General features: G+C 40.8%; 1 protein-coding gene across 5 annotated transcripts in view; it reads left to right on the top strand.

Moving 5' to 3' along the window:
- The window catches only part of LOC138745958 (ninjurin-2-like), a 204781-nt gene that overhangs the window by 181055 nt on the left and 5503 nt on the right, over positions 1 to 18223 (top strand). For all 5 annotated transcript variants that reach the window (XM_069903569.1, XM_069903570.1, XM_069903571.1 and 2 more), the window contains one exon: positions 13235 to 13466. In XM_069903569.1, the coding sequence (XP_069759670.1) occupies positions 13235 to 13466 (232 nt within the window). The remainder of the gene's footprint in view (positions 1 to 13234; positions 13467 to 18223) is intronic.

Here is an 18223-nt window from a genome sequence, read left to right as displayed (position 1 = left end):
TGGTCACAACATATACTGCTTTATGAGAACAGCAAAACAGAGACAAACATTAAAATGCTGCAACACTTTTAACCTTAGCATTCAACTAATGTTCATGAGTTGCTCAAGGCTCTTTATTTTATAGCACATTCTGAACTAGTTTTCAGCTTTCTAATGGCTTCCAGACATCTGTTGTTCTATGGATGAACCTTACAAGTAAATTTCAGCCGTGTAATTGTTTTTGAGTGTCCATTATTCTTTGTATAATGTTGTGCAACTCCTTTTGGTGGAAAACCACTCCAAATACATTCCACTCTTGACAATCTTCCTTGTGACTGCATATAACAAGGGGAAATTTATGTAAAACAATGATCCCCAGCTGGAAAACAAGTGACATTAAAGCGTGAAGCAAGCAGCAAGTGGAAGAATGTGCGCCTGCTGTTATTAATAATGGGCTTTGGACAGTGGACTTACGGAACTTGATGTAAGTTGAGCTGGAAAGATTCATATAATAAAAGTTATGAGAAATTCTTAAAAGGGCTTTGGTGGAAACAATAAATGAGATAGACTGGATTGAGAATGAATACAAGTATAGTTGGAGTTTAATTCTTTACACCTATTACACCATAATATTGTTCTCTCCTGAAGAAATAAATATTTTTTAGGTGAAAGCTTCTCAATGTGTTCTTTGTGTGGAAGTGTTTGGCCTGTATGCTCTCTTCTCACACCAGCATGCCTGAGGATAGGAATCTGTCACGTGATGGCATATCCACTCATCACAGCCCTTTTCTTACCTGGTGCCTTTGTGCTCATTGAAGGAAACACATGAGATGCTCACAATATTCATCACTGCCCAGCTATTTATTTCCATTGGGCATCTGAGTTATTTTGAAAAATCCTCTAATGTGCAAGGTTGGAAATTGAGATGATTCGCGACCATTTTCTCAGCAGTACAAATGTTTTCAAGCTCCAAAGTGTCACATGATGTGTAGCTAATGCAGGGAAGGGTGAGGGATGTGGAATACAAGAAAGGTGGCAGCCAAATATGTGCTGCAAGCTCCAAATCTATGACTGTCACAATGAGTAGATGACTTGTTTCAATGCAATGTTGAATAATTTATGATTTTTACACAGACTTCGTGGGAGTTTACCACTCTGAAGAGTCTCTGATATCCCAGCATTGGTTGTTCACACAGGAACGACCTCTCCATTTCTGTCCACAATTTTAGACAACATACGAAATTCTGTGAACAAAAGGGGCGGGGCGTATAACTCAACAGCATCGGCGTCTATGTCTAATGTCATATAACATACCGTATTTGACAGCATGTTAGACCCACTTGTTTTTCTTTTCAAAAATTGGCTCAAAAATATTTACTTGGCTTTCAGGACCATGAGAGATGAGTCTGGGCACAAGGGTTTGCTATCAAACGTTCTTTCTTTGGCTTGGCTTCGCGGATGAAGATTTATGGAGGGGGTAAAAGTCCACGTCAGCTGCAGGCTCGTTTGTGGCTGACAAGTCCGATGCGGGACAGGCAGACAACAATTAATAAAAAAGCATGGGAATAAGGCACATCCACCCACAATATGAAAGAATGGGGGGAAAATTGTATAATTTAATAAGACATACTTGCACAATGTATAAAGGAGCGTGGGAAAGTCTACTGCAAGTATTGATCTATAGAAGTAGATTTTAAACTTTTTCTTTCTACTCACAACCACCTTTAGTAAACCCTTACTAATCATCACTACTGATCATTGAGGGCTGATGGTGGGAGAGTTGGGCAGTGTGTGTCAGACTGTTCAAACTGAGGACAAACCCACATACCAGCTTGCTCACAATCTGGCAGACCATGTGTCAAATCTAGGGATAGGGTTAGGGTTCAGGTTTGTTTGTCAATATGCAGGCAGACGGATAATCATCCCTCTTGTGTTCACTGGTTTCCTCTCTCAGAGGTTCTGTGATACCATAAACTGCCACTTTTGGTCGGCCCAAGCTTTAATTTCCTGTGCATGTTTCCAGCTCTTATTGGTATCAGTTGTGCATTTTGATATGTCATGGGGTAAATTTATTATCTGCATAGTGTGTGACCTTAAAATTCACACCTTAGAGTTAGGTGTGGGATTTGGAATAGGGTTAGAGTTAGGACTATGATTGGGGTATTGGTTAGGGCTATGGTTGAGATTCTGGTTAGGGTTAGGCATGGGGTTCAGGTTAGGGGTAGGTTTAGAGGCCCACAGCAACAGAGAGCAGGCAGTGGACCACCAGGACAGAGCGGGACAGTGGGCAGCACTAAAATAAATACAAATATACCAAGAAAGTTACGGTACACCATACACTTTGACCTGAGTTTGTCCCAGAATGCCTGCAGTGGAGTTTACAGGCATTCTGGAAAAATGACAAGGGGTCTAGGAGGAAAAAAAGTCGGAACTGGAATGGCACCTCCATTCTGTTCTGAGCTTTTTACAGAGCATGTGTTGCAGGAAAATGGGAATAATTTCCCGAAACGCAGCGGCTGTGTACAAAACATAGTTGATTAATCTTGGTGAGGACATCAGGGCAGACTCTTTGCGTTGAGTTGTCTCTGCTCCTGTAACTTATAGTCTTATGGATTAATTATTTACTCTTCTTCACAATTGTCCTGTGGGATCCTGATATCTACTGGGTGCACAAATGACTTGGCTTAAAGCCTCATCTGAAGGAAGGATGCAACTTCAGTCAATGTAGGACCTTCTCAATATTGATCCATTTCGATTTACATTTTTTTAAATATAGACCTACAGCACAATAACAGGCCATTTCAACCCAATTAACCTACACCCCCAGCATGTTTTGAATGGTGGGAGGAAACCCGAGCCCCCAGGGAAAACCCACGCAGACATGGGTAGAATGTACATACTCCTTAAAGACAGTGTGGGATTCGAACCCCGGTCCCAATCGCTGGAGTTGTAAAGACATTGCACTAACCGCTACGCCAACTGTGCCGCCCTTTATGTAAAGAAATCTCTGAAGTGAGCATTAAATCCATACTTTATGACTCAAGAGTGAGAATCCTACTAGTTGAGACAAATCTGCTAAAACTGACATATCATGGAGCAATGAGCAATGCTGACTTGTGGCTAGCACTGTTATTATAGAGCTCAAGATTCCAGCCAACATTTTCTATTAAGATTATCTGGCTGCAGGAAGGAACCCTGCCAGCTCGTTGTTACGTGATAATCAATTAATTATAAGGTTGATAGAATTTTGACTGGGTTTTGGAATATTATGCAGTTTTTTTTCCACCTGCTACAATGCCCAAATTCCCTAAAGAGGGCCAGTCCCAATGGAATTTTGCTGAGTTCTGTGTCAACTAATTATTGCCGGACATGATGCATTAGTAGGCATTTGCTATAGAATTCAGCAGGTGTGAGAGAATGAGCAGAGGGTATACAAGCCAAGTTGCAGCAAATGAGAGCAGATGCTGCACCTACCTAGTCCATTCAGGAGGCAATTCCTCCAATGGAATCTCAGAAGTAGTCCCATGTAAAATGTCTGCTTTTCATTCTCACTGATGGTAGTCACCTGTTGCAGCCATAACTGCAATATCAGAGCAGAGGAAGGGCACCTTGCCGGTGGAGGACCACATGGCCAGGAGAGAAAGTATAGAGTCCGGGAGTTCCCTGAAAGTTGGCGACAAGGTAGACAGGAAGGTGAAGAAAAGAAAGCAGTTGGCATGCTTGTTTTCCTCAGCCAAGGCATTGATTACAGCAGCTGGGATGTCAAATTACAACTGTATCAGACATTGATAGGGCTGCACAGTCCTGGTTCCATTGCTACCGGAAGAATGTCACTAAGCTGGAAAAAGTGCAAAAAAGATTCACAAAGATGTTACAAGGATTGGGCAGCTTGACCAGGAGACTGGTTAGGTCAGTACTTTTTATCTAGTGCATAGGAAACTGAATGTGACTTTATAAAATCACAAGGACATAGTGAAGGAGAATAGCCATAGTATTTTCCCCAAGGTAAGGGATAGGATCAAATTGAGAAGGGAAAGATTTAAAAGAGAAATGGATGATGGTAGGTGTGTGGAATAATCTGTCAGAGGAAGCTGGGGAGGTGGATACAATTACAACATATAAAAGAGGGTCCTTATGGCAACTTTACTCTCCCACTTCACGCTGATTTCATTGGATAAATTGATGCACCATCAATAAGTCCAAAAGACTGAAGTTATGTAAAACTGATAGGTTTTTATTCACAATAGAATAGAGTCACATCCATGCTGGTCGATTGTCCTGAAGTGGGGAGGGGACTGTACAGCAGTCATTTTTATTCAGGAGTCTGTGAGAGGGGCCACAGGTACAATCAGCCAATGGGCATTCCCAGACAGTAAAATATACAAACAGTAGTTTACCACATTAGTGTCAGGATAACAATGTTTTAACTGGATCAGCACAAACTAGACCAGAGTCTCAGGAGTTCCATATTTGACCTCACTTGTGTGGACTCAATGAGAACTTCACTCCATGGTAATGGTGTTTGCTATTTGCCTATCCATTGCTTTTTGTGCAAAGTTTTGAGCCAACGTGCCACGGCATGCCATCATTCTTTACCGATGTGCGATCTCTTTCTCACTATCAGATCCAAAACTCCAGGGGTGGAGCCACAAACAAGCATTTATTGTAGAATCTCTCTCAAAAATTGTTGACATTGCATTGAACTCCAAGGGCAGGAGGATCTGGTATCACTATTTTTTTGTTACATGGGATTGTGAGAGTCAAAGATATGAGTTCTTTGCACTAATTACGATGCTCCAGCTTTTCCTTAGCTGATTAGTGGCTAAAATTGAGATACTTTATGAAAACAGATTCATATAAAGGTGACTAAACCCAGAGATATGAATTTGGTGTCTGCATGAAAAGCAGTCTTCTTTCTGATTTTAATGTATCTAGTGCCATCTGGTGGTCATATATCTTCCCAGTTTTATTCAGCTATCTGTCTGTTTTTTGTTCATACTTTGAGGAAGAGTTCAGCTCCGAAATGTCAGATATTTATCTTTACCTCCTATGGACACTGTGAGTCCGGCTGAGTTCCTCCAGCATTTCTGTGTTATTATTCTTTTCTTTTCTTTTCTTTTCTTTTCTTCTTTTCTTTGGCTTGGCTTCGCGGACGAAGATTTATGGAGGGGGTAAAAAGTCCACGTCAGCTGCAGGCTCGTTTGTGGCTGACCAGTCCGATGCGGGACAGGCAGACACGATTGCAGCGGTTGCAAGGGAAAATTGGTTGGTTGGGGTTGGGTGTTGGGTTTTTCCTCCTTTGCCTTTTGTCAGTGAGGTGGGCTCTGCGGTCTTCTTCAAAGGAGGCTGCTGCCCGCCAAACTGTGAGGCGCCAAGATGCACGGTTTGAGGCGTTATCAGCCCACTGGCGGTGGTCAATGTGGCAGGCACCAAGAGATTTCTTTAGGCAGTCCTTGTACCTTTTCTTTGGTGCACCTCTGTCACGGTGGCCAGTGGAGAGCTCGCCATATAATACGATCTTGGGAAGGCGATGGTCCTCCATTCTGGAGACGTGACCCATCCAGCGCAGCTGGATCTTCAGCAGCGTGGACTCGATGCTGTCGACCTCTGCCATCTCGAGTACCTCGACGTTAGGGGTGTGAGCGCTCCAATGGATGTTGAGGATGGAGCGGAGACAACGCTGGTGGAAGCGTTCTAGGAGCCGTAGGTGGTGCCGGTAGATGACCCATGATTCGGAGCCGAACAGGAGTGTGGGTATGACAACGGCTCTGTATACGCTTATCTTTGTGAGGTTTTTCAGTTGGTTGTTTTTCCAGACTCTTTTGTGTAGTCTTCCAAAGGCGCTATTTGCCTTGGCGAGTCTGTTGTCTATCTCATTGTCGATCCTTGCATCTGATGAAATGGTGCAGCCGAGATAGGTAAACTGGTTGACCGTTTTGAGTTTTGTGTGCCCGATGGAGATGTGGGGGGGCTGGTAGTCATGGTTATTATTACAATCACAGCATATGCACACTCTCCTTTGTTCAACTCTCCCCAGTTTCTGTCTCTTTCCACTGAAAGAACAGAGGCATCTCTCTGGTGGTTAGATTTTGTTGAACCACACACTGCAACTTCCTGATGAGAATGTATCATCATCAAAGCCTCACCCTTTTCATAATTGACGCTGCTCAAAATTTCCACACAGAAGACTTGTGAGTTAGAGGCTGGTGCTTCTTAAGAGCATCCACTCCCAAAAATTAAATCCTACAGCCAAAGCTAATAATTGGGTCAAACCAAATAAATATCCCCCATTCAAAGATCTGCAACTAGAGCTGTATTTTTCGATGGAGCTGAGAGCAACAGTAAGAGATATCGCAGGTGATCCAACAGAAGTGAATGTTCATTCACCACTTCTTCCATCTCATTCTGATTCAGATGATCAAGAAGCAAAAAGTGAGGAGTTATTATGAACCTACATAAATACAATCATAGTTTCTCAACAATGTCAGAAAGCCTCTGATTTGAGGATTGTGCTGAATTAATCAAATACAGCAAACAAGAAATAAGAGATCCCAGAGATGTCACAGTGTCATAAAGTTTGAAAGAGACACAAACTGGAAACAGACCCTATTGGCCATTAATTCTGCACCAGCCATCAACGCACTAATCGCTACCCAACTCCTTTTTTTCTCCCCACATTCCCATCTCCCCAGATTCTACCATTCTAAGGGAAATTTACGGTTGTCAATTAACTGACCCACCTGAACGTTTTTGGGATGTGAGTGGAAAGCGGACCACTTGGAGGGAATCTATGCAGTCGAGAGAGGACATACAAAGTCCACATCGAAAACACCAGAGGTCAGGACTGAACCTATATTGCTGAAGCTGAGAGTAAAGAGCAGGTCAGAGAGTTGAAATCATTCGGCATCATAAGACATCTTGTATACTCTCCAACGAATTCTACTTCTGAGACTGGGTACAGGAACATTGAATTAGGACAAATGAAAAGGCTAGAAACCTAAAATAAAGGGAGAGAATGTTGTAAATGCCTAGCAGATTAGGCCGCATCTGGGAGTAAAGAGGCAGAGTTAACATTTCAGATTAAGTACCCCACCCCACCCTTATTGTTCCCAATAGGTATCAAGCATAATTATGCTCCTTGAAATAAATATAATATATGCTATGAATGCTAATTCAAATTAAATTTGAAAGGAAACAAACACATCAAAGTCATAGATAAGGAACTATGAAAGAGTAGCAAGTAATTCAACGGAATGTTAACCAAACAATAATTTTCTGATTTTTAAAAAATGTCTTTTCCCCACCATTTAGCATTTCCTTATTATCTGTATCATCCTTGAGTTATTTGAGATTAGCCATTGCTGCATTCCTGGTATAGAAGTTTACAGGAAACAAGCTGATAAAACATGCCCAACACTGCAGGCAGAATCTGATGTGCCTACTCTTGTATCCTCAAAAAATGTAACCAGACAAGAAAGTAAGATTGTGAGGAGTATTTCAGTTTTTAGGGAGCTTGCTTGTATGTGTTTATTTAAAGATATTAACCTAAAAGCTGCCTATCTGACCATAGTCTAATAGGGCCTGACTATATGTGTTGGGTTCAGGTCACTTTGGGTGCGTATTCTCAAGAAGTGTTCAGGTTCTACCTTGGTTGTCTGTGCTATGCTGAGCTGGCTCAAAATCTGGATCAGAATTTTTTGTTTTTTTACTGCACGTGGACAGTAAACAAGGTTGTTATTTTTCCAGTGGGTCAGGTTAGGTGTGGAAACATAGTAAGTGCTTAGGTTAAAAAGGGTTGTGATTGTTTGCGATAATGAATTTAATTTTGCCCACCAGAGACCTCAAAGTGCCTCCCCGTGGCTGTGTTTTGCCATGAGTTCACAGTCCACACAAAGCACCACTTAGCTTTAACTGGCAATGAACTGACAGCTATCAATTAAAGAATTTAGAGGGTGGATGAACACGAAAAAAATGTGAATCCTCATTTGAGGGTGGTATACAGGTACTGGCATAGATTGACAATTAAAATCTTCCTCTAGGTTGTAAAGAGGGACAATGGAGTACTGCAGGGATAAGTACTTGGATGAAGGAATTAAATGCAAGTATTGAAATGACATAAAGTTGTGAGGGAAGGGAGGGATTGTGAGTTATGTAAAGGAATTCTAAAATGATTTTGACATGTGAGTTAGTGGGCAAATGTATAACAGCAGCAAATTAATGCAAATAGATAAATGTGAGGCTACCCACTTTGGTTCCTAACATAGTAAGTTAATTTGCTATATAAAAGACACTGTATGACCTGCTGTGTTTCTCCAACATTGTTTTTATTTTAAGTTTTGGTCATCTTTTCCTGCAAAAAAAAGTTCACTGGTGTAATTGATAGGCTCGCAGGGACTGAGTAGGAGAAGTTGGGCTTGTATTTACTGGCAATCAGATGAATGAGAGATAACTCATCAAAATGGTACCATTCTAACAGGATAAGGTATATTTCCCAGTGGGTGACAAGTCCAGAATCAAGATTCACAGCCTTGAGATATTGGTGAGGCCTCTTAGAACTGAGAGCTGGAGAAATTTTTAACCCCATAATTCTCTACTGTAGAAGGCAAGAAGAGTCAAGAAGGAGACTGATAAAACCAAGAATATTGGAAATGTGCTTCAGGTGTGGGTTATAAATTGGTACTTTTATGCACTCCATATGGACCTGTGCACAGATGTGTTCCTTTTGGCTTGAATTATCAATATATTAACTAGGATTACAGGAGCAGACTTCCCACTGGACCCAGAATTGTATATATTGGGAAACCTGGTGGACATGGGCAGAAAATTAACAAAATTCCGAATTAAATTTGTAGATATTGCCGTCAGTAGCAAAAAAAAATGTATTGTGATCACCCCCCTGCTCATTACTCAACGGTCCATGGAAATGCACAACTGTGCATTTAATTATAACATATAATTTATAACATATAATATATAATATATAACATATAATATATAACATATAATTTATAACATATAATTTATAACATATAATAACATATAAATTATAACATATAATTTAAGAAATAAATACTTTTGCCAAAATATGGCAATCTTATCTCGAGTACTTTGGTGCCCAGCTTTAATAACCGCTCGCAGATCTAAAAATCCAATAAAACATGTAAAGACAACAGCAGTGAACTATCTCAAAGTAGATTATAAAAACTGGCGGTACACTGAATTTTTCTTTTCTTTACTATTTTCTCTCTTTAGTTCTTTTGTTTTCTTTTGATGCTTGAAGGGGAGGGAGAAGAATTACAAGTAAATTGATATTGTATTTGAATCTCAGAAGCAACGTACTAAAAGAATGTGTAAATATGTTAAAATGACTGTTTTCAAATGTGATACTCTGTTTTGAAAAACAGAAAAATAAATTTTTTCAAAAAAAGGAGATTGATATATTTCTTAATGTCAAACATGTCAAGGGATAATGGAGAAAGTCTTGAATGGGGTACTGAAGTGAATGATTAACTATTTTGTGTTGAATGGTGCAGCAGGCTTGAAAGGTCAAACAGCCAATTCCTGAACTCCTGTTTTCTCTGTTCCTATAACTATGTTTCTGTGCAAGTTAAAGAATGTCTACTCCAATAATGTTAAACAGGTACACAATCCTTTATCCGGACATCTAAAATCTGGAAATCTCCAAAAACCAGATTTTTTTCCTGCTGCTAGTACAGCAGAGGGAAAGGGTGGGAGAGAGAGAGAGAGAGCAGTGCAACTAGGTTGGGCAGGGGGTAGGAGAGAGAGAGATGGCAGCACGACTCGGGCGGGTGGGGGGGAGAGAGATGGCAGCGCGACACGGGGGCGTGAGAGACAGCAGCACGACTCGGGGTGGTGGAAGGAGAGAGAGAGAGAGAGACAGCAGTGCGACTCGGGCGGGGGTGGATATGGCAAGTGGGCTTAAATCTGGGGCAGCTGGCTTTTGTTCTGAAATCCAGGAAAATCTGAAAATTCGGAACACACTGTTCCCCAAGGGTTCCAGATAAAGGATTGTGTGCCTGTATCATCATTATGGGCTGATTCATGAGGTACAGATGCATGTGATCCATGGTGAATTGATAGTTTGGATTTGGAATTGCCATGTCCATGGGAGACAGAGGATAACAGTACAAGGGTATTATTTTAGATAAGTGGTTTTCAAACATTTTCTTTCCACTCACATACCACCTTAGGTAATCCCTATGCCATAGGTGCTCTAAGATTAATAAGAGATTACTTAAAGTGGTATGTGAGTGGGGGGAAAAAAAGGTTAAGGACCACCGCTCCAGACCTAATTGTTACTGAAGTATTTTGCTTGAGAAAAATTGTCATTGGCCCATTTTCTTTGGAGTTATAAAACTGTGCACATAACGAGTCAATTAGGTATGGTTAAAATAGTGGTTTTCAAACTTATTTTTACCACCCATAAACAACTTTAAGTAATCCTTCACCATTCAGAGAGCTCCTATAGCATAGGGATTATTTAAGGTGGAATGTGAGTGAAAAGAAAAAATTTGAAAACCACTGTTCTAGATAAAGGCCTGTGATCACTAGTGTTCTGCAGGGATCAATGTTAGGACCCCTGGTGTTTGGATATGAGTTAGTAAGTTTGCAGGTGACATGAAGATTGGAAGAGTTGTGGACAGTGTAGAGGACAAACAGGAAATAAATAGTCACAGATACTGTATGAGCAGAGAAATGGCAGGTGGAGTTTAATCCAGATATATCTGAGATATTTCAGTTTGGGAGGTCAATTGTATGGGGAATGTATATAGTAAAGGTGAGACTCTTCAATGCAAACTTACTAACCCATCCCCAAACACCAGGGGTCCTAACATTGATCCCTGCAGAACACTAGTGATCACAGACCTCTATCTAGGACAGTGGTTTTCAATGAACTTTTATTGAATTTAGCATATTTAATCACATAATGATGTTGAGCCGTGCTCTCAGGTTGTCAGCAGATATTGCACAACAAATGTGAGGAGCCCAGAGTTTGTCTTGGTCACCCAAAGTAGAGCTCATAGGCTTTCTTAATAAGTGTAGTCAGGCTGAGTCTTTGAGCCTTAAGCGCATACTTGCCACAAATATAACAAGGTATTGCAGCTGTGCAATGGGACGAAACATTGAAACATTGAACCGAAGACAATAAATGGTATTGTACACTCACTATGCTATTGCCGGAAGAACATGAGCATCAACATATGTTCAATCTGTATCAATGTAATGTAGAGCATCTGTATAATCTATGTGAGCTGCTTTTATTAGCCTATCTGCATTTATCCTGACTATGCATGCCCAGCCCTAAGACATTACTGCATAGCACTTGCAAGAGTGCATGCCCAGATATGCTTGGAATAACCAAAACAACTTGCTTTGCAAGTCTACATTAGTAGACTTAAAATAAAACAGGAAATCACACAAAATTGATTATATCTAAAAAATGGTATGTGGTAGGAAAATTTTAAGGTGATTTTTGTGATCAGCACACAAAACCCATACAATACACTCAAAATCGTTCAGGAAACAAGATCTTGATTGTCCAATGCAATCTCAACTTCCCTGCGCCAAATCCACCAGGTCTGGTGATGGCACATCTCTATCTGAAAGCAAAAAAAAAATATTTTGTCTGTTAATAAAGGAACAAACCTTGAACAAATTGTTTGCAAAACATGAAATAAATATTTTAAAGTTCTGTGCACAATTAGACCTTTTCAAAAACTGAAGGCACTGAAAATCTGAAATAAAAACAGAGAATATTGGAAATGCTCAGCAGGTCAGGCAATGCCAGTCCAATTAATATTTCCAGTAACCTTTTATCCAGAAAGAGCCAAAGTTAGAAATTAAACCTCTTTTAATTTGCAGTGAAAATGGAAGGGCAGATATCTATGACAGGGTGGAGATGTAGGAAAGTTTTGGCACTGTTGTTGCACCTGTAAAAGGGCGGCACAGGTTTATTCCTATAGCTGATCTGTTTATAGGAAGTGCACAAAGAGAGAAAGGAACTTAAAAGAAAATCAGGCATACAGCCTGGCAACAGGCTCTTCTGGGCCACGAACTTGTGCTGTCCAAATACAACAATTAACCTACAAATGCCATACATTTTGAATGAGTATAGAGAATTATTTAAAAGTCAGTGCTGAAACAGTGAACCATAGAACACTCCAATTGTTGAATGCTGGAAATATTTAGCAGGTCAGATAGCAGTAATAAGAATAAGTTTAATGAAAATGCTTAAGAAGGGGTTAATGGATTGGGTGAGAATATAGTTGCCTTGTAACATAGGTGAGAATGTGACTGCCTTCTAACATGAACGTTTCTTTGCTGTTGTGAGATATTAACTAACAGCAAATGACATCCTGCTTTTGCCAGCTTGTCTGAAGATACCACAATGGAACATAGTGTTGTAAAAACGAGAATCACTCGCTGTGTGAAACTTGTAGGGTCTCACGCAGACCCCTACTTGAAGCTGTATAACAATGGGATGAATACTCTGTATGCTTTGAGTGGGGATCAATGTGGAGAACGAGTGACTGAACAATTTCTTTGTACCCCTCACTCCCACTAGCATTAACAAGCCTGAAAAAAGGAAACTGTTGTACACTTATTTGCTTCTGCTGTTAACTGTATTATAGTATGGGCTGACTTTAACAGCATCTGTGGGGAGATGGGGGGGAAAAAAATCACCTTGTTATAATAGATGCCATTACACCAGAACTGGCAGAGGTGGACAAGATGGAAACGAGTTGGTGCAGCTCCAATTTCATTCCATAAATTCACAGATGACACCACTGTTGTAGGCAAGATTTCTAACCTCAATGAAATAGAGTACAGAAGAGAGCTAGAAGGATTTGTGTGCCAGGACAACAATCTCTCCCTCTATGTTAGCAAGATCAAAGAGTTGGTAATAGACGTCCAGAGGAGAGGTGAAGCTCACTCCCCGGGTCACATCAACGGTACTAAGATGGAGATAGTAGACAGCTTTTGTAGTAGACACATTGGTGTCCACTGAGCAGCCTGAAGAAGGACTGGCTGGGCCAGGGACTGAACTTTAATGGCAAACTTGAAGGATTTTAATTTTGTGTCTCAGCACTGCCCTGAATAATTACTCACTCAGGCCTTGCAGAACAGTTGTGTAGCCCAATTGGTGGACCAAAGAATCACCCTAAATGTGAGCTTGTTCTATTGCTTAAAGCTATCTTATCTAACATAGCTTTTTTTCCTCTTCTGTACATAGAATGAAGAGACAGGTGCAAGACTGGTGGCACCATTCAACTTCAACAAGTATGCCACAATAAAGAGCATGGCAGAAGGCATGCTGGATGTCACCTTACTAATGTCAAACGCAAAGCAGCTGGCTCTAGTCATCAATCAAGGATCAGAATATAAATTTTACATACCTCTCATTGTCCTGATTTGTCTCTGCCTCTTAATTCAGGTTGTTATTTTCTTATTCATCATCTTTATTGGTGAGTATATTCTGCAATTTATTTCCGCAGATTGTTAGCTGCAAACTTTATTGGGGAGCTGGCTGAGTTTACCAGCTTTGACCATAGGAGGGTGCTCTATTGTGCTCCACAAGTGAAGCAACATTTCACTTGTGAATCTGCAGGGGTCATCTGCTGCATCTGGTGCTCCCATTGTGGTCTCCTCTACAATGGAGAGACTGCAGACTGAAAGATCGCTTTGTTGAGCATCTTGACTCTATCCATCACAATAGCATGGATCTCCCAGTGGTCACCCATTTCTTTCTTTTTTTTAAAATTTCATATTTTTCACACCATAAACCACATTGACCATAATACATACATTTTCCTTTTCAAATATATACAGTGTCATTTTCTCCCCCCCTCCCTCCTCCCATCCCACCCTCCCTACCTCCCCCCCATCCATTTAAAGTACAAAATCTAAGATACATTAAACCAGTCAAAAAATCCTATTGCCTTGCTGACATGTCTGTCCATGGATTCATGTACTGCCAAACTGAGACCACCTGCAAATTGGAGGAACAATACCTCATCTTCCGTCTGGGCACCCTCCAACCAGATGGTGCCTTCTCCAGTTTCCATTAACCCCATCCCCCTGCCCTTCTTCTTGCTGTTGCCTTTCCCTGGCTCTCTCTCTCTCTCTCTCTCTCTCTCTCTCTCTCTCTCCAGAGCCAAAATCAATTCTCACCTTTCATTTTATCATATCCAATTAACACCTTTTGTTGGTCTGGACTCCTCACCCTGCCTGTCTTCAGTCTTAATTCAGTCTTTATCCTGATACCTTCCCCTGTTCTTTGCTTATGTCTTGAAGAAGGGCCAGGCCTGAAACTTTGGTAATATATCTTTACCTCCTATGGATGCTGCGAGATCAGGCTGAGTTCTTCCAGCATTTCTGTGTGCTTTTGCTGCATTGTTATGGCAGAGATCTAATTGGTATTTAAATTTGATAGCTCCAAAGAGCAGACTCAAGGCTGGTGAACTGGAATAACCTTGAATTGTTGAATAGAATGCCTGCAGTACACCATCATTGTCTAGCTAGATGAATCAGCAGAGAGCAAAATCTGTTTGTCGAATGTTTTAATTAAAGATAGTTGCCAATGTGCCTGGAAGTGGATTTTAGCAGTAATTCTACAAACAAAGGTAAACTGGGAAACTAGAAAAAATGTAACAATGTGGGAGAGAGCAGCTTCCAGAATTTTCAAACCCTGCACTAAAGGCCTTGGTGTAGAAAGTAGAAAGTAGGTGAGACATTTTGTATCCACAAGTAGCCTGCAGGCTCTACCAACAACAGAAACCACTTTAAAAGAGATCAGTACCACAACTTGGAAGCAGTACAGTTGGATATTCCACAAGTGATGATAGTGAATTCTTTTAGGGGCGGTACAGTTGACATAGCAGTTAGCACAACGCCTTTACAGCTCCAGCGGTCGGGACTGGGATTTGAATCCCATGCTGTTTATAAGGAGTTTGCATGTTCTCCCTGTGTCTGTGTGTGTTTTCTCCAGGGGCTCCGGTGTCCTCTCACTGTTCAAAATGTACTGGGGGTGTAGGAGAATTGGGTGTAAATTGGGTGGCACAGGCTCATGGGTTGAAATGGCTTGTTACCATGCTGTATGTCTACATTTAAAAGTTTTTAAATATTAAAATTTAAACTTTTAAATCTCCAGCTTCAAATTGCCATATTTTAACAGAGTGCCTCCCAAACATACCCAAGGATAGTTAAATATAATCTAATAGCTCACAACTTATTGGCCACAAGGGAACTAAATTTTGATTTCTTTGTTTTCATGATTAGGATGTTGCTGTCGAGGCCAGTATTTATTGGCTATTATTAATTTCTCTTGAGAAGGTGTCCTTTCTTGAACTGCTGTAGTCCTTTTGATGAAAGTTCTCCATACAATAATGTTGGGTTGGGAGTTCCAGGAACTACACTCAGGGATGATGATATATTCCCAAGTCATGATTGTGAATGACAACCAAGGGGAATCTGCAGTTGGTGATGTTCTAATGCACTTGCTGTTCTTGGAGAAAGTGATTGTATGTTGAGGAGGTCAGAGCATCCCAGGCAAGTAACTGAGGTGGATTTTGTAGATGGAACATGCTGAAGCCACTATAAAGTGGTACTGGAAAGGTGAATGTGGGAGAGGTCTGCTTGTTTGTTGATGGTGTGGAGCTTTTTAAATTTTGCTAGCGCTGCGTTCACCCAGGCAAGTGCAAAGTATTTCATCATTCTCCAGATGTTTGCCTTGTAGATGCTGGAAAGGCCTCAGGGTATCAGAGATGACTTTAGCTTGCTCTTATTACCGTGATATTCATGTGGCTAGTTCTGTTCTGATTCAATCAAGTTGCTGGTCCATTGTGACCACACCCCCAGGATGTTGATAGTGGGACAACTGACAATAATAATGTCATTTTGAACGCCATGTTTAGATGGTTAGACTCACCCTCACTGGATAGGGTTATTGCCTGCATTTCTGTGGTGAAAACTTGTTTGCCACTTAGTTGCTCAAGTATGCATGCTGTCCAAGTCTTGTTGGGGGCAGGCTGAAGAGTAACAAAAGGAATTGAACATTGTATAATTATCAGAAAATATCTCCACCTGTTCTTAGAGGAGTAAAACACCTTGAGGAAGGACTCAGGCCTGAAACATCAGTTATATATCTTTACCTCTTCTGGATGCTGCGAGACCTGCTGAGTTCCTCCAGCATTTCTTTTTTTTTACCACTTCTGTTGCATCACCGATGAAACAGCTAGAAATTGTTGGGACTAGTACGTTGCCCCGAGGAACTCCTACAGTGATGTCTTAGGGTTGGGATGATTTCAACAACTACTGCCAACTTCCTTTGTGCAAGACATGAATTCATCAACTGGATAGATTTCTCTTTGACTTCATTTTTATTAGGACACTTTGATGTGACACTCTTTGAAATGCTGCCTTGCTGTCAAGGGTAGTCACTCTCACCTCATCTCAGCAATTCAACTCTTTTGTCCAAATTTTGGTCAAGGCTGCGTTGAGATCTGGAGTACCAAAATTGGCTCTGTAGCGCAGGTGTTCAGAGCTACTGCTGGCATATTACCTTGGTCCAGAATCTTCACTTTATCCTTCACTCTTGTTGCTACTTCCCCTTTCGTTCATATACTCACCCCCTCCCCCTCCCCTTTCCAAGGTTCTGGCTATCAACCTCATGTTGCTAGATTTCTCCATCTCCCCTCCCACTGCCTCATTGACAAAAGTAGGAGTGAGAACCCACCTGTCAGCACTGATGATCTCTACCAGTTGCCAGGAAGAGAATAGGTGAAGGTTGGGGGACAGAATAGAGAGAGAGAATCAGAAGGAAACAGAGAAAGAACTGGTCAGGACAAAGGGGAAAGGAACTAGGAAGAGGGACAGAGACAGAGAAAGTCAGGTGTGAAAGAGGGAGAAAGAATGGTGAAGGGAGAAAGAGAAAGGGTTGTTTTGTTTTGAATGACTTGTGATTGTGAGAAATTATAATTAATGAAGTAAGGTGTTTAGCATAAATAATTACAGGGTTTGGAGTCTATCTTTGCAGCATGAAAGTTCCAATGCAGGTTACATTCTTGTGAACCCAACTACAATGCACTGTGTCTGTTTCTATTACAACACAAGCACTGACTGCCCAATGTATGGGTGGGACAGGAAACTCAGGCTCTTGTCGTGCAAGCTTTCTAGTATAAAAGCTAGGTTTGCTGTCAGCGTAGTGCCTGTATTCAAAGTGACTTGTAGGATAATTAGGTGGAGTCAGTGATTCCTTGAAGCATGAATCAGCTCTTCATTTGTTTTCCTTTTTCTATTCTCCTTCAGTCCTTTTCTGTTACCTGTTGCTTCCATACTAAGTAGAGCAGGCAGTGTATTCCCTGGATGAGTAATGGCTGACAACAGATTGAGAAGCTTGCCAGGATGCTTGTATTCATGTTTAGAAACATGGAAGAGTTTGGAACAGAGAACCAGGAAGATCAATGTTAGGACCTGGATATAGTGAGACACATCCTTGTATCATAATACAGTGCATTTTAATCCTATAAAATAACTTCAAATGAATGGTAAAGTATAGTTAAAACATCTTCAAATTGTCAGATTCCAATGCCTTATCAGATCAATTTTCAGATTCCAATGCTCTATGGTCCAAATAATTTACTGCCTGGGGAATCTATAAAGAGGACTCAATTCACTAACAGTCCGCTGCCCAAACAATGGGGGTTATCTATCCAGATTTTTCAGCCATTAACCACAAAGCTGTACAGCAATTACTTAATATGATAGTAACACATCAAACATTATTAAATTCACCACACCAGATTGCTCACCTCCCAGGAACCTGTCAATCAGAACTTGGGCACTGAAAGTCTGCAAAATTCCATCTATAGTCACTGAGTTGTCATTGTATAAGAGCATTAGTGGAGCAATTCAGATAAAAGATCTAAACCAGAAGGATGCAGAGAATTGTTTGTTGATCACTACATGAAATATAACATGAAAAAATATATACATTCATTTTGGGATGTTTATTTTGCAATTTCTTTTGATCAGTGACTGTGGGAAAATAAAGAAGATCCTGTTGTTGAGCAGGTTCATCATATACCCTCATTTGAATTATTCACTGACAACCAAAGCAGAAGAGGACTCTCTAGATTTCCTCATTAGTTGTATGCATTCCTTCCCCTTGCTCTTCAGCTGCTCAATTATATGTGGAAGCCACAGATGATAGTCATCAAGCTGA

This window comes from Narcine bancroftii, chromosome 11 (assembly GCF_036971445.1).
Source record: "Narcine bancroftii isolate sNarBan1 chromosome 11, sNarBan1.hap1, whole genome shotgun sequence".
NCBI classification, from domain to species: Eukaryota; Metazoa; Chordata; class Chondrichthyes; order Torpediniformes; family Narcinidae; genus Narcine; species Narcine bancroftii.
Note: the sequence above shows the minus strand (reverse complement) of the source record. Positions and strands in the feature narration are given on the sequence as shown.